Genomic DNA, 20,965 nt, shown 5'->3' on the forward strand with positions numbered 1-20,965 from the left:
GTTTTGTTGTCGTAATGTGGTAAAAAGATGGAGATCCAGACCTGTTATTTAGCTAAAACTATTTTAGGTTGCTTAAGTCATCTGCAACAGCGAGAAATGATTTATCAAAACTCAAAAGGTAAATAATATGCTGTATATTTTCAAGATCATGAATAGCATTCACGACTTCTTAGCATTCACTACTCTCGTGGTGCTCTCCGCCTGAAAAGGTCAAAGGTTATCTCATCTCGGGATCTCGTCCATCAAAATATTCTATGAGTTGCCCAGTGGAAAATACCACATGAGGGGGTGCTCATGTGCATTTTAACAACACTACATTGAACTTTATTTATTATTTCAGATGCCTTTTTAAAATACGGAAAAAATTATATAGCCTAAAATTCAACCCGCCAAAGTGGCTAGTAGGAGTGACTGCGTCACACATATTGGCGCGTGTTTATGTCAAGCCCTGTAAGTACATATTAAATTTCAATATTTGTTTCACAGTAGAACAGTACAGTTTCCATTTTTAATTTCTTCAAGTCTCAAAAAAAAAATCGAAAGATCAATTTTCATATTTTTGAAAGGAATACAGCTGCACAAACACACAACACAAACAGAATAAAAAAAATCTTTTAGTGGAGACAAATAATGATATGCAAAAAGTATAATCTCAAAACCAAATTTACGTGTAAAATTCATACAAGCGGCTCAGATCAGAGGTATTATCAAAATATCAACACAACTGTACAGGGAATATACTGTTGTTCTCTGCATCTGAAGAATTCACTTCCACATTCAAACGACTCAACTGTTTGACATAGACTAGAAGCCTAATACCAAGCTATTCATCTTTTCTCCTGATGTCTTTGGTTAAGCAGTGCGTTTAAGGGAGTTCTTTGGCATGAGCCAGTTGATTTGACCTTCTTCTCAATTAAATCTCTGCAAAATATAAATGAAATCAAATAAAACAATAAGTCCTTACTAATGCTTATAACTAGTAGTAAACTAGCCTGGTTAAAACCAGACCATTTTCAGCTGTAACTGAGTTATGGTCTGGCAAAGCGTCATAAACAAATCATTTCCAGAGGGGCGTCACCAACGTACGTCGCGGGTAGACCTAAAACCAACGGCCGGCGGAGAAACATCTGCAAGTGTTGTTCTTTGCTCGGTTTTTAACAGAAAGGAAACGTTCAAATCGCTTAAAACAGACGCGATAGCTGATTCGAACAAGTGATGTTCGATGGCGACATCCATTGTAATGTAGGCTACAAAATCTGCTTCAAAATCCCAGCGCTGTCGTCATCGTGTAAAGCCCACCCCAACGTTTCTGATTGGTGCCGCGATTTCGACGGATTGGAAATGGGCTTGAATGAGCTCTTTGCCAGACTAACTATCAGAGCAAATCTAAATTTGCCGGAAGTTGTCTGGGTTTTCCCAGGCTAGTAGTAAGCAGAAATATGCTAGTGTGGCATCCTGAAGCTAAAGAAGTAAATGCTCACTCACTTGGTTCTAATGGTTCACATCATCTTTCTGTTCCTCTTGTTTCTCATCGGTTGTGTCAGGTTCTGTCTGTGGTTTTCCATGAGGTACCATGACTGGCTCCTCACGTGTTTCTTCTGTACTGTTAGCCAGCTGTGGTTCAGCCTCATCTTTCTCCTCCTTTACTTCTTGTTCCATCTTCTCTTCCTTTAGCTCTCGTTCCATCTTCTCTTCCTTTAGCTCTTGTTCCATCTTCTCTTCTTTTAGCTCTTGCTCCATCTTCTCTTCCTTTAGCTCTTGTTCCATCTTCTCTTCCTTTAGCTCTTCTCCCTCTTTCTTTTCTGAAGTCACAGTCTCCACTTTTCCCTCTGGTTCCGCCTTCTCTGAATCTGTCGATTTAGTTTCCTGCTCAATCTGTTCTTTAGAGGAGAGAGATTCTGTGTCTGGTGACGCCTTCTGATTTTCAAACACATCTCCTTCGTGTCCATTTGGAGTCGTGGGTTCGAGGGTTGCCGAGGCTGTTTTATCCTCCTCTTCATCGGCACTAGACTTCCTGTTTCGGCGAGACGGTGGTCGCCGCTTGATGGAATGTCGAGCTCTACCCTGGGTTGATTAAAAAACACATTCGAATTAAAATACTGCACCAATTTTTTTTCGGTTTTAATCAAGTGTGTAGCACACATCCTGAAAAATGAAGCCAAAGCATTTTGATCGCCCCCTGGTGGCTGGCTGCGGTATCGGTCATAAACCCATGTAATCGAATGGGACACGAGAAGAAATCCAATTTTCAATTTTCAATTTCAATTTCAACTTTCTGTCATTTAAGGTAGTTCTTATGATGAAGACATATGTTTAAGTGTTAATTTTCTGGTAAGTTTGGTTTTAGTTAGCTATCTGATGCTATAAAAATGTGGTGTAACATCATGATTGACAGCTGTGCTTTTTTGGCTTCATTTTTCTCATCCATCTTTTCATCTATGGTTTTAATTCACTGACATGAAATGATAAATAAGCATCAAACCTTAATGATGCTTTTGAGAACAGTTCCCTCTGTGGGATTCTCAAAGCTGGCAGGAGATTCCTCCTGTTTGGGTGTGACAATTACAGGAGGACTAGAGGGGCTGCTGGGAGAGCCGGGGGAGAAGGAAGGCACCGGTAACTTCAACGCCCCTGGGCTCTTTGGGAAGGGCAGTGGCCCCGTGGGAGAAAGCGCAAGGTTGGCCTGAGTGAAATGAGAAGGAAAATCATGTCCGATATGGCTCTTCTAAATCAATACAACCTCTGTCCACTAGAGGGAAACACTGCTGTATAAGATTAGTGAACCTGAGAATAACAAACCTGCAGTTTCTCAATGAGGGCAGAGTTTCTGTTCTTCCTGGGTGATACTGTTTCAGCTCCTTTCTGAATGGATTACAAAAAACAATTATTCTGCATCATTGCTATGGAACATTGAATATTTTGATTTGATGTAATGTAAATAAAAAATCTATATACATTTAACTAAGGAATTATATTTTAAAGTAAACTAATTTTACCCTCTATGGTAGGGTTAAATGTGTATGTTCTAACCATGAAATATGTTTTTATTACATGAAATCACTTCAAAAAATGCTTACTTAGGCTGTACCACAATGGAATATGGTCAAAAAGGTAGCCTAGTTTTTGTGTAAAATTATTATTTTCTTTTCTATTTAATTGCACATTTCTTATAGAAATGAATAAACTTATATACTTGGAACTCATGCAAACCAAAAATTTAATCCCTATCATTTGGCTAACTCATTCTCACTCTCATCACATGGAAGAGCTAACTCTGCACTCTTCCTTTCCGTAAAATATTGCTGTATTAATTTTTTGAAAATAAGAAATCAATTTTTATTTATACATAAATACAACTTCAATAAACACTTCAAATAAATAAATAACTGGAATTATACTGTTGATGCTACAATCTGTAAAAAATACTAATGGGAAAATGCATTAGTGCAATTCCACTATGGTACGGCGTTGCCATACAGCAACAAACCTATTTTTCCATAGTGGTATACAGCATTGAATAAAATATCTAATTTACTTATAAAAAAATCTCCCTTGAAAAAAGAGGTTTAGAAATGAGGTTAATAGAGCAATTTCAATTTCATTTAAACAGATGTTATGTGACTTAAAAACAGCACATCACTGGCTGTCTCAATGCCTGCCCTTTTAATTCACACAGTGCAATATATTGTTTTTTTCTGAATAACAAGGAAATTACTAGAAATGAATTGTTTCCAAATGGCAACGCCACACCATAAAGGGTTAATTAACTCCCTGATCCTCTCACCTCATCTTGGCCTTGAGCTGCATCATTACTAGCAGGCAGCGGGAGCGAGCGTGGGGGTCTCCTCCGCACAGGCTTGTTCTGGAACAAAAGAACAGCTCAGATCCACATGCTCGAACACATACGTCCACTTTACCTTACCGCCAATTTCCTTCCACAGAATTCTAGATATCAATAACGTAAGGTTACACTTTATTTGACCCTTTAGCATTCTGTTGACAATAAGTAATGTTGCACCTGTCAACTAACCCTCATTAGAGTATTAGTAGAGTATTAGGAGACTGTTAAGTTTAGTAGTATAGTAGAATAAGTTGACATGTAATTTTCTGTTGAGGGACAATCTAAACACTAATACTCTACTAATACTCTAATGAGAGTTAAATTAAATAAATGTGATTATTTAAAAAAACAGTTTAAAAAGTATAAAAAGTGTCTAAAATTCAATTAATAAAAAACAACATAGTAATGTATGAATAAAATTATTTAAAATATTATTTTAATATTTTATTATTATTTATTATTTTTTATATATAATATTTTAAAACATTTATTTAATTTATTTAAACAACCATATCTAAAACAATAAATAGTTTGGAATGAGGAAATATTTGAGAAATGTTACCAAATTAAGCAACAGCACTTAAAAAGGAGGGAAGCAGGAAGATAGTGGTAAAAACAAGACAACCCATCTGTCACCTGCATATACATGCAACGTAATATTTCTGCATTGCATAACGATCGCTCTTATTAATATCTGTGCTTAGGTACGCTTTTCTTTGGTGTCTGTTTCCTAAGCGATAGAATGACACTTTGCCATGCTGTACATGAGGATTCACACAACCAATTTTAAGATTAAAACCTAAAGGACATAACAAGTCACAGCACATTCAAAGGGAAAAAAATCTGGCACGCAGGAAACTAAAAATACACTGTGGAATCTTTCCAAAGAATGAGACTGGGAAATTTGTTTCCTTGTCTGAAATTTAGGGGAAAGAACGAACTCTCACTATCACACTTTCCGTTTAAATGAGCATACAGGGTGTCAGGTAACACAGGTATGTGCTACAAAAATCATTCTACATAACTGTTCCCTATTTTTGCAGTAAAGAGATCTTAATATAAGTATATAGCCTACCTACTGTATTTGGGTAATTAACCTCACATATTTGAGTGGTAATGTCATTTCTATTATCATTTGTGGGTTTGTTTGTTTTGATTTAGTCTTTTGGGAAGTCTTCTTTTATCTTCTTTTAAGGGTTAACTGTGTTTTTAAGGAAATTTCAAAGGAAATGAGGAAAAGCAGGAAAACTGAAGACAAAATGAAAAAAACAAAACAACAACAACAACAACTAAGCAATAGCAGAAAACAAGAAGACATTGTCCAGACTTCGAATCATCAACGTCCAGAAAAAGGCGATGGGACATATTAGGAATATGAAGTGCGAAAGCAGAGAGGATGTGATCATACAATATGAAACCTCACCACTTCAGCATCTGTCGTATTGGGTTTTGGACAACTGAATTTTCCAGCTAGTTCAGCCACAGAGCGCTTTTTTACAACAGAATGCTCCTGAAATACAAAATGTTAGTGTATGAATGAGAATGTCCCCTTCTTTTTGATAAATATTGAATCATTTCATCCACTTTAAAATGAATTTATTTTTAATTGTGAAATCTCCGCCCACCTTAATATAAAACAAATCTTCTTCAAATGTAGAACACACACTATTGCAAAGCAAATAAGTCCAAAGCAACACCTCCAATTAAAAGAGTTTAGTCCAGCTTTTACTTTTCAATCTTCAAGTAAAGATTTCTCATGACAAGTTTTGTAATGCTGACTTTCACAGAGAATGCTGAGATAAATCTAGTTTTTCACCACAGGAAACCACGAGAGTCGATCGTGAGCGCTCAGAGCAAAGTGACGAAAAGAGTGCATTTCAAAAGAAATGGTTGAGAAACTATCCTCAGGGGGACACGGGCTCAGTCGGGTATGACTTCAGCCCAGTTATCATCCCCTTCTCAGGCTCTTCCATCCACAGGCTTCCATCTATGACCATTAGCAGTCTCACTATCAGTGGAGGGAAACCAGTTTGCCTTGTGGAGAGTGATAGCGCAATGTGGTATTTTTGGGGTGAGGCAATGTCTATGGACTCAGACAACTGCTCGCCGTCAAGGCGTTCGGTCTCTGAGCTTTGTGGGAACCCACCATTACTGAGCTGCATGCAGTCTATAGTTTACAGGATGTTGGTTATACAATGATGAGGCAACTTAAGCTGAGCTGATGTATATAAGACGAGTCAAAAACAGGAAGGGTGCTTGAGCTGGCCAGGAGCTTCAAATCAGATGCGTCATTTCCATTTAAACTACTCTTGAGCAAAGTTTATTTTGAATGCAACTTTTCTGGCCATGAGACTTCCACAGAAAATACATGTACATGTTTTTTTTTTTTATATTTAGACCTGATTGCTATGAGGATGTGTAGAGAGTTTCAAACGGTATCACATAAAAAAATCCTACCATACCTTTAAATGAATATTTATTTAACTGTTGTATAAAAGCAACAATACATACTGCACTAACAATGATGCTGTTTTAATCTAATTATCATAATAATCATATTCCTTTTAATATGTAAATAGATTAGTTTGGGATTTTAACAAGAAACTTTACTACTACACTAAACAGATGTTCAACTAACACAAGTCTAATCTTCTTTTATCTTGCTTAGATGTTTTATGGTGTGTTCACAAGTTTACAACTCTTTGGACCAAAAAAGAACGATACATTTAGTCCTGGTTTGCTTAACGTTCACACTGTCGTTTTTTTTTAAAGGAGTAAAAAAACTTTTCACTTTTTTCACTTTTAAAAAAACTTTTGCTGATAATTTACTCACCCCCATGTCATCCAAGATGTCCATGTCTTTTTCTCTTCAGTCGAAAAGAAATTAACGTTTTCGATGAAAACATTCCAGGATTTTCTCCATATAAATGGACTTCATTGGGAACCAAATGGTTCAAGGTCCAAATGAGAGTTTGAGTGCACCTTCAAAGGGCTTTAAACAACACCAGACGATGAATAAGGGTCTTATCTAGCGAAACGATCTGTAATTTAAAAAATGATTAAAAAACTTTAAGTTTTATAAGCACAAATGCTCACCTTGCTGTTCTGTGATGAGCGTTCGTGACTCTCCTGTTCAAACTAGTTCATCAAAATGAACAAATCTTTTTTTGAGTCATGACTCGAAGGGTTCGTCACCCTTATTCGTCATCTGGTGTTGTTTAAAGCCCCTTGAAGCCGCACTGAAACTCTCATTTGGACCTTGAAGTTCTTGAACTGTTTGGTTCCCAATGAAGTCCATTATATGGAGAAAATTCTCATCAAAAACCTTAATTTCTTTTCGACTGATGAAATAAAGACATGGACATCTTGGATGACATAGGTGTGGTGAGTTAATTATCAGCAAAAGTTTTTTTAAAAGTGAACTACCCCTTTAACACAGAACCTAAAAATACAAAACAAAAAACAGCTTTTATGATGTATATTTTGCCACAGAACTTACATCCAAAACAATGCTGTCTGCTGGGCAAAATGCACTTGTTGTATCTGAGTACATAGAGTATAATGGTATTGGTATGACACATTTGTTCATTTTTAGGGTCACATCTTGTGACATCACATCCTATTTTTAGCGCGTTTAGATGTCTTTGGTCCATGTTGGGTTGATATTTCAGTTGAACTGCACAAGAATTTGTTTGGAAGTGGATCGAGATCCCCTAAAAAAAGGGGTGTGCACCAGGGTTCAGTTGGCACCGTTCACATTTTTTGAAATCAACTGCACAAACAGGGCAATCGAGGTGGTTAAAATCAATATAAACTTGCCAAGTGTGAACAAACCCTTAGTGAGCCTGGAAGACCTTTTAAAATAAAAATAGGTACACATCCCCACTGCTTAAAATGGCCGAAAAAGACACCTGGTGACTTGACGCATATAGACGTCTGTTTAAAAGGCCTCTATTTCCCCCAACCTCTTTCTGTCTGTTTCTCTCAGTCGTGCCTGTGTCTGCTGCCCATGTGTTCCAGCTTCACTAGATCCAGTCCTCTTTAAGATAAAAGCATTCCATCTCATCATGACATCATTCGCCCTATTTAATGCCCAAGATGGAGAGAAAAAAACTCGTTCTGTGAAAATTCTTGTTGCTATTTTAAATATATAGGCACGTTTAGGATTCACTGATGCATCATTGCATCTCTCAAACTATGATACTCTGTGTTTTGTTTAGCGAGAAAACTAGAAATTAGTCATGAGAGAAACAGATATAGGAAGTTTAGCCCATATCATGCAGTTACACATTTATTTGGCAACCCAGTTCACTGTAGAATGAATCCAGCCTGAGAAAGCTTCATCCAGTGACCCCCAAGACACGTTCATAGAAATTCTTAGTGTCACTGACAAATTAAAAATGCTATGCTAACTGCCAAAAACAACATGGCAAGACGATGAGGACCTGCCCCAGAGACTGAACCGCTCCCATGCCTGAAATGCAACGTAAGAGCATGCTTGCCATTTTAAACAACAGCAACTGAGAAAACACTGATTTCCTTCAACCAGATCCCCTTTACAATCACATATTTGAAGATTCAGCAAGTAAAAGTTGCATTATGCAAATATATAGCTTTAATGTAGTATCTCACATGCTAAGTACAGGGTGTTGAGCTCATTACTACTCATTTAAGGCAGGGTGCGGGCAGCTTTTTCTCTTGGGACACAGTGGGTGGTGAGATTTACAGCATATGTGTGTGAGCCCCACAGCTGTGCCTTTGCACACATTTAACACACACACCTGCAAAGATGACCCCTGATCATGTCATCACTGTTGCAATAGTCACTCATAGTTCCTCCAAGTTTTGCTACCACAATAAACTAAGCAACAAAACACAGATTTGCTCTGAAGCTTATTCGTAGCAGTCAGATGACACGCAGCGAGTAAACAAAGCAACAAACAGCACAAATACAGTCAATTCAGCATGAGCCTTTCTTAATCTCCAAAACAAAGACATGCTCATGATGCATATATACATATCAGCTCATTAAACACAAGGCCATCATGAGTGTGGGAGCAGCTATGTGTAAAAAAAACATCCAAGTTAGCGGGACTCTGGGGTATTTCATCTTGCGTTTCCTCTTCAACTGTTTCAGCCACACTGTGACCAGGAGTGTTTTTTCAGAGGCAGAAAGGGAGAAAAAAAAGAGAGAATTGGATAAGAAAATAATTTGTTGTAGGATATTTGAACAGAATGTGAAGAATTCAATTTCTAGTAACAATTTACAAAAGCAAAAGCCTCAATTTCCATTTGAAACAGCAATGGCATTTAAAAACTACAACAAATAAATACTTATTTCACTAACATTCAAAAGCTTGGGGTCAGTAGGTTTAAATAATTGGTCACACTTTAGTTTAGGGTTCAATTCTCAATGCTGCCTCAATAATTATTGATTATTAAGGCAGATGTTAAAGTTAGGTATTTATATTAAGGGATGTAGAATATTGTCTTGCAGAATAAGGCATTAAAATGCCTTTTATTTAGCAATGGTTCATTAAATTAATCAAAATTGACAATAAAAACATTTATAATGATTTACAAAGATTTTTATTTTTATTTTGACTATATCACGGTATATATATATATATATATATAAATAAAATACAGTTTAAGTTGTATTAATATTTTACAATATTACAGTTTTAGCTGTATTTTGATACATACTTCTTTTGAAGAGGTGTGAGAGTATGATGTGACCAAATACTGCAAATATGACAGCACACATTTAATTTTATATTATGGTTTTGCATGTAGGTATTCCATCTGCTTTTGACCCGGAAACTATGAAAACATCAAGTGTGACTGGAAGATTAACTTCATTAGACTTCAAACTCCAAAAGCAAACCCAAACACCCTCCTCCTTATAGAAGTCTAATAGCACACACAACGCTGATTGTAACCCAGGCAGTGGAAAACAGAATCTTATTAGTGTCTCACAAAGAATCTGTTGTATGTCAGAGAGTTGAAGAACATGAGGAAGCAGCAATGATTCAATTTACACTGAAACATGTCCCCTAATGGGAGAGGATGCACAGGAAGGAAAAGACAGAGCCTTTCCATCTTAAAGCTAAAACATGCACTACGGAATGCCATGCCAAACTGTCCAAAATGTCAGAATGCAATTTATAATTGCTTTTAAAGGAATGGTCAAAGAGCTAGTTCACACTTTTCATTGAAGAATGTTGAAAACAGTTTTTAGGTTACATTGACATTCTTGTATGGACAAAAAAAAAAATAAAGTAAAAATAACAAAAGCGTTTAATGTTGTTTAAGTGTCTATGTGGTGTTTTAAATATGCTTAAAGACAAACCATGTGCAAATTCACAAGTCAACACCATTGCTGAGTATTTTCTCTGTAAAACTGCAGTGAAAAAAGTGTTACGAAATCGCTTGTGTTTCTGACATCATTCTGATGGATCTCTGAGCTGCTGCGAGTGAGTGGAGGTGGGGCTAATTTGCATATTCATAGAATCTACTAAATTGAGACAAGGTAGTTACATTTAAGCTATTTCTAAGACGTTTTAAAAAAAACGTTTAAATGTGTCATTTTGGTGATCAAAGATCAGTTTAGGAGATACAATTATTGACTACAGGGGGGCTTTAAATAAAATACAAAATAAATACAAATTTGATCACTCACAAAAATCAATGATGTTGATATAGAAATATTTCCAATTTATGTTCCTTGCAACAAAAAAAAAAAGAAAAAAAATACATTGCCACTTTTAAATGGCAGTCAATAGAAAAAGATCTATTAGCTGGGGATATGCTAACTAGCTAACATGCTAACTAGCCAAACCTTGACCTCTTTAGTTAAAGTTAGCTAAAACGTCTATATGTTATTGTGTACAACTAGCTACCTGAATTATAACACTTTAGGCACTGACAATTGAGGTTTGTTAGCGCCCACAGTAATGCATTTTCTGTACAAAAATAGCACACATTTGTGAGTAGAGAATATTTAAGGCCTAAACCACAATTTCTTCACAAAATAACAGAGATCAAGGACAATCACTTTCTTCTATCTAGAGTGTTCTCCAGCCAGAAATGCCCCAGTACTATGACCTCATGTTCTGGCTCTAATATATTTGGAGTGGAAGGTGTGTTGGAAAAGTCGAGCTTTCGCGAAACACTCTGGTGTGAGTCAGTGAGTTATGATGATGGACTCCACCTCACACCCATATCCCATCAGGGTCCAGGTCTTGAATCAATCACACAGTGTTCCAGGAGTAGGTAATGACTCCATCTACAGCGGCACAGACATCTACATCCCGTAACAGAACAACCTGCCAATATCTGCATGGATGGAACGGCCATTACCTGCCAGTGATACCACTAGCAACACTTTCATGAAACATGGCATTAAAAGGAAATGGACATTATGTCCTTCAGACAGCTGCACTGCGCATTTACAACATTTGCTAATACTCCAAATGAAGTCATGTCCATGAATTTTGATGGGTGGCTGGGACAAGTTCACACCCATATGCTCTCAATCTCCCTGCACAAAGTTCAACAAGTTCTCTATGAGGTAATGAATGATTCTCCTTAACACTCTTCCGTACAAAGAACAAACAAAATATACAAGTCTTTTGGGGAGGAAGCTGCCTGTAGTTGGTTAATGTCATGTTGCAATAACATTTCCCTTCTCCAAATCTCTGTTTCATCTATGAGCAAACTGAGGTTGCGCACAGCTCAGTCAAGAGAGGGCCGTCGCCCATAACAGCTGCCGAGGTGGGACTGACACCGACCCGCATGCTCACATAGCTGACATTCAGGAGATAATCAACTTAAATAACCAGAAGTCCATGCGGTACAGTGCTCTGAGAGTCAATATGACTGAGAAATATGACTGAGTTGCTTCACAACTAGCAGCCGAAATACATTCTTTGATGGCAGGAATCAAATCATCTTTAAATGTGTGTCAGCTCAGATTGGATTCACAGAGAATGGCTTTTCTGGCTTAAAAATACGTAAAAGTTAAATATCATAATAAATTGAGACGAGAGTCTTGTTTATTTTGTCTTTTTTTGACACCAATCTCAATATCTGTGCAATTTGCCACTGCATCTGAGTAAACACAGTTCTCCTGACCAAGTCTTTTCTCAAACAATAGAACCACTTGCAACCAGCACATTAAATTTAGTTTTAATAATTATGCTATTATATTGTGTAACGCCACACTGTACCTAGATCAGCAATTATTAAACACATATAACATGATAAAGCACCAACTAAAGCAAACTATATTGATGAGTAACATTTAACCCATTTAAGTAAGTCTAAGACGTTTCCAGTTGCAGACTATTTTGCAGACTTGCAAAATAACGACATAGAAGGCACTTTTTTGTTTTTACATGAAGATGAATTAAAGTCCCCGTGAACCGGAAGTTGCAAACGATTTTTCTCCAGTGCTGTGACGTATTTCCAAGTGAAACGGAATATTGAACAGAGGGCAGGGTTTTACTCTAGCGCTCCTCCTCTCCATCTGTCGCGTTTATAGCAAACTAACGGTTTGAGGGGAGTGGTTAAGCGTTTCCCCACCCAAACTGTAAAACCTACGTCATCAGAAAAAGAAACCGTTCCAGACCGGAAGTAACTTTTCAGATTTTGATTAAAGATTACTAAGGTAAAACATTTTTTTAATATATATTCACTTGCACGGATTAATTGTTCACCACAAGACTAGACATGCGCTAACAAAGTAAATAGGTTCAATTTTGATTTCACGGGGACTTTAAGAACACGTATAAATTCTCAACTCTTATTAAGTATATCTTATACAAATATAATTTGTTAGTCAAATAATAATTTATTTTTAGGAAGAAGACTTTTATTTTGGTATGCCGAACTCAATCAATTTAGCATAGCTATTTGTTATTTTGACATTTACAAAGCCACTAAAATATGGATGGCAACTTTATTGGCATGAATAGAGGCTGTATAGGAGCAGTGTTGCCAACTATTTTCAATGGAAAGTAGCTAAAGCCTGCTCAAAAAGTAGCTAAATGTTACTAATGACATAAACTGTAAGCAATTTACTACCCTGTTTACTACTTTTACCAATTTACTACTGTTATCAGTTTTCTACCCTAATCCATGCTCACATCCTGTATTTTAATAAAATATATAGATGAATGTCCAGTGAAGCTGTTCTCATTTACATATTTTCTGTCAGAAAATGGAAAGAATATGATATAATGATTGGCTATGTTAACCAGTAGTCCAGAAAGTCACTAGATTTATTTCAAAGTTGCTAATGGGATCTGAAAAGACTCTAATATAGCGACAAAGTCATAACACAAGTTGGCAACACTATAAGACAAATATAGTAGAAAAGAAATATGGTATGGACAAATATATAGTACTCCTAGAAATCTATAGGTAAAGCCTTCAGCCACTTTATAATATATTTTACATAATATATTTGTGTGTGCTGTGTATAATTATTTTGTATATATAAATACACACAAATGCATGTATATATTTAAGAAAATGTATTATTCATATATATATATATATACACACACACACACACACACACACACACACAATATTTACATGCAAATAATTCTTAAATATATACATGCATGCATTTATACATACATTAAATAATTATACACAGCACACACACACATATATTAGCGTATATAAACACAAACTTTTATTTTGGATGCGATTAATCGCAATTAATCTTTGCACAGCCCTAATTAAAAGCAAACAATATGTTGAAATCAGTGATCAAATCTGCAAGCACAAGAATATTTGTGCATACAAACACAACCACGTGGGTCTACCATCCAAACCCGCCATTTTAATCTGTCATACGGATGAGGTTACACCACTTCCTGTGTCAGTTAGCTTGCAGTCATACTTTCTTTCTAACTTGAGACAAGGGAGGCAGTTTCAAGGCAATATAATTCTTTGGTCAAAACGCAATTCAAAGAGTCATTGAGACCAACACAAGCATACAACTGCTACTGATGAGAGCAGCCTCTGCAAACAAGCTTATGTAATTATGATTGATTAAGGTTTGCAGGTGGGGTGACAAATCTGAATGACAGCCACAGCTATGCTTTATTCATCTTTCACCCACTGACTCCAAACTCATATATAAACCAGACAAATACTTGCTGAGAGGAATATGTGGAATGTAAACCATCAATTATCTCTCAACCAAGGTTCCAGAAATTGCAAAGCATAATTAATTTGTTTGCAGTAGAAACATTATGAATTTAAAAGAATAAAAACTGCACTAGCAATAACTTATTTTTAATCCAAACATACTGTATGTAATTTTTAAAAAACAAAACAATATAATGTAGCCTAGCCTACAATATAATGTAATATTTAAATGTGTACCCTGGAGTCAAAACGACACAAAATAAGATTTAAAATCCAATTTAAAACTGAAAAGAAACGTTTTATGATTTTGTAAATTTTCAAAGAAACGTTATGATGTAAAATGAATAAGAAATTCAAGAAGATTTAAGAAACTGTTCAATAACAATCATGTTTCACACAAGGGAATTCATGCATATTTAGTGCAGCTGTCATTAAAGCAAATGAACAAGCCAATATTTAGGCATTTTTTTTAAGCTAATGCAAATATTTACTTAAAACGGTAAGCTGATTAGATAATTTGAACAGAAAATTTATTAAAATTCAAATGCATAGTGATCACATGTTTGAACCCCACTATAATCAAGACGGAATACCGCTCAATGCAGTTATATCTATGGCATCTATAAAAGTTGATGCTTTGACTTCTTAAATCATCTCATAGACTGGAATGCAACAGATCAAGTTGTTGTCTAGCCTACTCTGTAGTAGTAGCCTGCCAGACAGTGATGAGCAGCCAAGGAAATAAACTTTCAAAGTGCGTGAAAAAAAAATAAAAACAATCGCAACAACAAACAATGTTCATAGCAGCCATGAAGTGAAAGCTTATTTCATACCTCCATCTTCCAGCGCTGTTGGCGAGTTCTCAACTTATTATCGCTGTTTTGGTGTGACACTTGCTGAAGGAACCCGCGCGCTCTCTCCTCACATGAGCGCAAAGTGTGCACGCGCTCTCAGAAGTCAAGAGGGTGGTCTTTAGTTATATTTAGGTCTGACTCTTACAACATTTCCACGGTCAAAAGACTGAGCCATGCACAACAAGAAGAGCTCTTGACCTGCAGTTTTACACATATTCCCAGATAGATTACAAAAACTAGGCATACTAATGAAATATCTGTGCTGCTGTAAAAATAGCCTACCGTTATTAGCAGAAAAATACCAATGTTCACTATTGTTAATGTTTTGCAAACAAAAAAGCACAAGGTGTTTTACACAAAGAACAGGACTTAATAAATATGATTAAAATTATGTTTATGACTACACACATCAGTCTACCATTAAACAAAAACAAACAAACATTTATTCTACGCTGTGCAGGTCGCCCCCTAATGGGCGCAGTCATATTTACATCACATGATGAGCCAGATCACAATCGAATGCGTTTAGAATTCCTTAAGACACCTGTATAGTTTCAGTTGCAGTTAACATCCACTATATTAATATTAAGAGTTTCTTATTTCAATATTTCATCCAACAACTCATTTTTTTTCACAAGATACAAATATGAGGCCTTTGAGCTTTTACAATCTCATAGGACACTGATTTTAAAACACTGACTAAAAAAATAGAGCTGCATCTAGACAGCTTGCATGTACAATGGCAGAAAATATGCACACGCAATACCCCAAAAAACTGTAGCTCGCCACAAGTCTTCGAGGCACAACTGTGTTGATGTTGAGGACGTTATCTAGTCAGCATGTATCATAATACCTTCTGTAAAAGAACATTGGTTTAGTGACATACTTCCATTTATGGACGAAATGAAAAGAGGAAGAGGTTTTTTTTTTACTGACCTAAGACTAACATGACAAACAAAACAATCACTGTGGAAACGGTTTCCATGCCATTTTTTATTTATATAGACTCTCCAAGGATTGCATCTTGATTTTTTAATGCAATCTACATAAAACGCACTTCAAATGAACTCACTTTGACCATGCCATTTTGAACAAGATAAGATATGTGCAGAAGATGTGAAAAAGATCAACTGATTTCCACCACTGAGCTTCCTCATTTAAATCTAATAAAAAAAAAAACAGCACAGACATCTACCACAAAACTATAAAAAAAGTGGCAGTATGTAAACCTAAAAAGAGGAATGTGTGCCGTTTTAACGCGGTGACAAGGAGAGCTGCAAGAAACAGGTGTGTGCTGAAAGCCACATGCTTTGCTTGCAGTACTTTAACTTCCTGACCACACAGACTTGAGACACTGTACGTGCCAAAGATGCACAGAGAGCAAAACCTCAGTAAAGGTCCAACATAATTTAAGCCACTGAAAATAAACATTGAAAACATTACGCTATAATATGCTTAAATATTAGCATGATAATTCAACACCATAACAATGAGGCGGTGTTCATGCTTACAGTGATTTACATTAAAAGTTGTCTTGCAGTCATTAATTTTCACTTTTTATCCTATAATTCTGACTTTTTTTCACAGAATTGTGAGTTTAAAATTGTTGTCGGCTAGCAACTGTGACAGTGACAGTAACACTTGTACTAACATATAATCGCATCCTGGTAAGAATATACAAGTCAATATTTGAATTGCTTTAAAAGTGTAATTCTCATCGGTTTCATCCTTCATTTCATGGGAAACAAAGGACGCCGCATTTAAAGGAGCCTTTGAATTGGGACAGCCTTCATCATGCCGCTGTGACGCAATCGGCCTTAGAAGGATAGAGCCTCTGAATTGGGACGCAGCAATAAACTTTTTGCAATTTTTTATCATGCAATTCTAACTTTGTACAACGCAATTGCGAGTTTATTATCACGCAATTCTGAGAAAAAAAGTCAGAACTTAAAGATGTAAACTCGCAATTGCTTGAAAAAGTCAGAGAGATAAAAAGTCACAATTAGCTTATTTATTTTTTTATTCTGCGGTGGAAACAAGCTTCCAGACAGTGATCTGCTGCCTCATTTAAAGGGGTGGTTCAGCATTTTGGATGTCAGGCCTTAACCAAGTTAGCCTTAGTGTTATTTATCAGTGGAGACCGTTTTCGAAAATTGTTCCAGTTGCATAGTTCGACGGCGCTAGGCTAGCGCGAGTCAACGGTAACTGCTAGACTGCCTTTAAAAACAGTTTTATCTTCTCCACAGTACACCAAAAGCAACTAAATTATAACGCCAGACTATCGATGTAAATGTCTGTTGAGAGAATAATGTTAGAAATCTTTTGAAAATTTTTGGTAAATGGTCTCCATTGATAAATAACACTAAGGCTAACTTGGAAATGAGGCCCGATGTCCAAAATTCTGAACCACATCTTTAAATTAATATGGAGTTGAGTGGCAAAATAACTTTATAGAAATTTTAAAATAAAATTAACACTTTGTTCAATACAAGTTAAGCTTAATCGACAGCTTCTATGGTATATATATATATAAAAGTTATTATATTTAGAGTACATTCAAGTCCTTCTGGGAAATTCGTATTTACAAATAGGGAAGTCACAATTACAGCTTTAGGCGAGTTCAAATCACAATGGACAAAGCGAAAAAAAATAGCACATACTGTATGTATATTGCTATATTGTTATATTGCTAAATAGCAAGATTTTTTTAACTCTACTTCTACAAAATGATGAATAATCAATCTGCATCAGGTGTGTTTTGCTTTTTCAAGCTTTAATTCAATCTTGGAAGGTGCAGTAAATCGTAATTTTACAATACTACACTATTTGTGCATGCAACTTAGCTGCATCTAGAGTTCCCCACTCTTTGTGGTGACAATCAGGCCAAAAGGATTTAAAGCTTTTAATTATATAAAATCATGTTTATACTTTTGTTAAAACTTATTTGAGCTGTAAAGTTGTTCTCGTAATTATTATGGTAATTTTAGGGTTTATGGCATTGCTGTGTAAAGGTGATAAAGTTGTCCAAATTTTCTTTACACAGCTCTTTCATTCATAGCTATTGAATCATGTTAAATTAGCCTCATTCACTTCCATTGCCAAGTAATAAACAAGAATTAAGCTTTTTTTAAAGAAAAATTAAGGAAAGTCATAATTCATGTGGTAATCAAAATTATATCGATTGAGCTTAACTTGTAACGAGCCCAGAAGATTCCTTTAAACACGGTCAGTTTAAGCGTCCCTAATGCTGGGGAGACACTTAACGACAAGCTGAAACATTCTAAGACTTTTACAGAGTTTCCGACGAGTGCAGCAGATTTTAAACACCAACTGTGTGAACATCGACTGAACGCAACTATCTCTGATGCGTCACGTTTGGGCATTATCAGTCGTAAGTATCAAACACTTGATGCTTGAAAATCCTAAATCTTAAAAGGCCAGTCAGTCAAAACATATGACCTTCTCATGTTGTATATCTATTTCTGAAGTACCCAGAAGAATGAGGTACTTCTGGTCTGTTCTTTGTTATCTGTCAAGCCTTATTTCATTTAGTTCTGTAAAACCTGTAACTCTTCCTGCTGTGGGTTTCTCCCTGGAGCACAAGCGCTACTTTTTCTTCCTCCTGTCCATTTAGCGAAGAAAGATCGGGAATTTTCCCCAGCGAAGAAGAAAAGGATAGGGTCCAGACAACTGTTAGCTGTACACAAACAATGCGCTACAACAGCAGCCTTGCGGACTACCAAAATATAGTCACACGAGTCTCCGTATCCGTTCATCTTGACATGCTTCTCAGCTGATAAGAAGATCGTCCGCACTACGTGATAAGGCAAAAAGCACACCAGAAAGATCCCAAGGCTGATGATGACCAGAGCGCACGCCTTCTTCCTGCAAGGTCTGGTCCTGCCTAGTGCAGGGCTTGGCCTCAGAAGATTCTTTGCGACGAAGACAGAGCAGAAAAGGATGACCACCAAGGGCACCACAAAGCCCACTGGGAACGTGACATTGTTGATGAGGAGCAATTGGTCCACGTTGTCCACCGCCAACTCCAAGCATCGAGAACTGCCCTCATCTTGAAGTCTTTTCTTAGTGAACAACAGCGGACAGCAGGCTAAACCCATCAAGACCCAAATGAGGCAACACACGATACCCGTGACGTAGTGGGTCTGTATGCGTACGTACAAGTACGGCCGTGCCAGCGCCAGGTAACGCAAGACGTTCAGGGCAACTAGGAAATACACTGAGCTGTACATGTTGAGATAATACACGTACAAAATGAGTCGACAGGCGACGTGACCGAACAGCCATTGAGAGTTCTGCATGTAGTAAGTGATCCTCAGGGGCAAAGAGCACACCAGCATCAGGTCTGAGGCCAACAGGTTAAGCATTAACAGGGTAACTGGAGTGAAACTCTTCTGGGTCCTCCATTGGCTGAAGAAGACGCAGAGAGATAAAGAGTGGCCGACCAGTCCGAGGACAAAAATCAGAATGTACGCTGTAGGGTACACTAGGCGTTTGAAGTCATACGTGTTATTGAGGCCTGAACAGGAGATGTTTTCCCAGAGCCCTGGAACAGACAGATTCATGTCCTTCCCTGTAGAAAGATGACAAGATTTAATGACTTAAAACAAACAATTTATCACCACTTCCCCTTCCTCACCCCCCTTCCCTCCCCAAAAGTAATTTATTGGCATCTGTGGGTCCATGACATCCATGGAAACTTTCCATTGCATTCCATTCTTTATAGTGGAAGAAAGCTCTTTAGAATAAAATATTCATCACGCTAAGAAAACATCGGTTCTTCCAAGAACTGTTCAAACAACAGTTATTTGAGGAGTCTAAAATGGTACTTTTATTTCATCACTAAGAACCCCCCCCCCTTGGAACCCCCTTTTTTTTAAAGAGTGAAGTGCTTTGTATTCTTACTGGAAGTTTTACAGTATGTAGGATTTGCAATTCACTTTCTCATTGTCTTCTATTTTCAAAAGCTGTTCAACAAAACAGGTTTTTCTAGCCAAGCACAGACAATCTCCGTAACAAACCCAGTTAGTAACATGTCTTTTACAAAAGAACCCTAATATCAAATTTCTTCTCAACTAGTATTTATCGAGAGACACATTTAACAGCAAACATGAAAAGCAAGACTTTACCTTTTCTGCAGTGTGATGAGGTGAAATCAGGTCTTCCAAAAGCACTCAGTTTTGTCACAAGCTCAACCAGCCCAGCATTGTCTGCTACTGGAGGAGATGAGATACAAAACACAGTAGGAGGAGGATGTCCCAAGAACGACCTCCCCATCATCACTTGAAAAGGTCTGATTCACTTCCTTCTCTAAGAACAAGAGCCATCCTATAAAAGCACTTGTTACATGCATTGTTCAGTATGGCAGTTCTGTTAATGACTTTAGATTCAAAGTGTTTTGAATACTGTCCTGATATAAAGCATGTATGAAAGGTCCAAAGTCCAAAGCTTATCTTTATTTGTTAAGTGCCATTTAGATGCAAAACACTAAAACACTGGTTATTCTGTTCAGTGCACAACAGCTTTAAACCACAAAAACTTATGCAGAGGTGCATTTTCCCTCACATTTTTTCTGTTCCTCTGGTTAAATGTAATTTAAGCCACTCAGTTGTGCTGCCCTAAATCTTCTCTTTGATCACAAGCACTTCTAAAGATGAAGTGCTGATAACCTTTTTAACAGAAGCCACAGCTGACAAAGCAGAGCCTTTGTGAGCGTCTATGACGATAGCAGTATATTAAAACCCATAAGTTATGTGCTGGGGAAATTTAAATGAACAAACTGCATTGAACTTCAGCTTCTGCCTTTAAGTTCCAGTATTTGAGCGACGATCGATCATACTGAAGATTAAAATTAATGATGCACGTATGAAATCATTTTTGCATCCCTGCTTCCCAATCATTTATTTCATAGTAAAAAGGAAGCCTCTGCCAAAAGATGATTGAGACTACTAAAATTCGCAAGGCATCTACATGCTTGCTATTTTCTGACAAACAGCATTTCGGTAGGGAATAAATCTGCGGGCACTTATTGGCCTAAACAGAGCCAATTAAAAAAAACTAAACAGTGTGATTAATCATTTTATCA

The 20,965-nt window shown here is 36.8% G+C and overlaps 2 protein-coding genes across 2 annotated transcripts; both read right to left on the reverse strand.

Moving 5' to 3' along the window:
• Positions 1 to 601: 601 nt before the first annotated feature.
• dub (duboraya) lies at positions 602 to 15,761 on the reverse strand. Its single transcript, XM_039693714.2, has 7 exons — positions 14,842 to 15,761; positions 5,265 to 5,351; positions 3,785 to 3,862; positions 2,800 to 2,862; positions 2,483 to 2,683; positions 1,486 to 2,064; positions 602 to 921 (listed from the first exon to the last, which is right to left on the reverse strand). The coding sequence occupies exons 1-6, from the start codon at positions 14,845 to 14,847 to the stop codon at positions 1,492 to 1,494; spliced, it is 1,008 nt and encodes a 335-aa protein (XP_039549648.2). The 5' UTR covers positions 14,848 to 15,761; the 3' UTR covers positions 602 to 921; positions 1,486 to 1,491.
• A 74-nt stretch (positions 15,762 to 15,835) lies between these two features.
• cysltr2a (cysteinyl leukotriene receptor 2a) lies at positions 15,836 to 20,912 on the reverse strand. The gene is made up of 2 exons (XM_039693709.2): positions 20,010 to 20,912; positions 15,836 to 19,453 (listed from the first exon to the last, which is right to left on the reverse strand). The coding sequence occupies exons 1-2, from the start codon at positions 20,158 to 20,160 to the stop codon at positions 18,411 to 18,413; spliced, it is 1,194 nt and encodes a 397-aa protein (XP_039549643.1). The 5' UTR covers positions 20,161 to 20,912; the 3' UTR covers positions 15,836 to 18,410.
• Between the last annotated feature and the right edge of the window lie 53 nt (positions 20,913 to 20,965).

This window comes from Pimephales promelas, chromosome 19 (assembly GCF_988280905.1).
Source record: "Pimephales promelas chromosome 19, fPimPro1.hap1.1, whole genome shotgun sequence".
Lineage (NCBI taxonomy): Eukaryota > Metazoa > Chordata > Actinopteri > Cypriniformes > Leuciscidae > Pimephales > Pimephales promelas.

Coding starts and splice junctions, on each gene's coding strand:
- dub (XM_039693714.2), bottom strand. Junction 3,863..5,264: donor ATACGACAGATGCTGAAGTG/GTGAGGTTTCAT, acceptor CTTTTGTTCCAG/AACAAGCCTGTGCGGAGGAG. Junction 2,863..3,784: donor CAGCTCAAGGCCAAGATGAG/GTGAGAGGATCA, acceptor TAATCCATTCAG/AAAGGAGCTGAAACAGTATC.
- cysltr2a (XM_039693709.2), bottom strand. CDS start 20,160: ATGATGGGGAGGTCGTTCTTGGGACATCCTCCTCCTACTGTGTTTTGT. Junction 19,454..20,009: donor CTCATCACACTGCAGAAAAG/GTAAAGTCTTGC, acceptor ATCTTTCTACAG/GGAAGGACATGAATCTGTCT.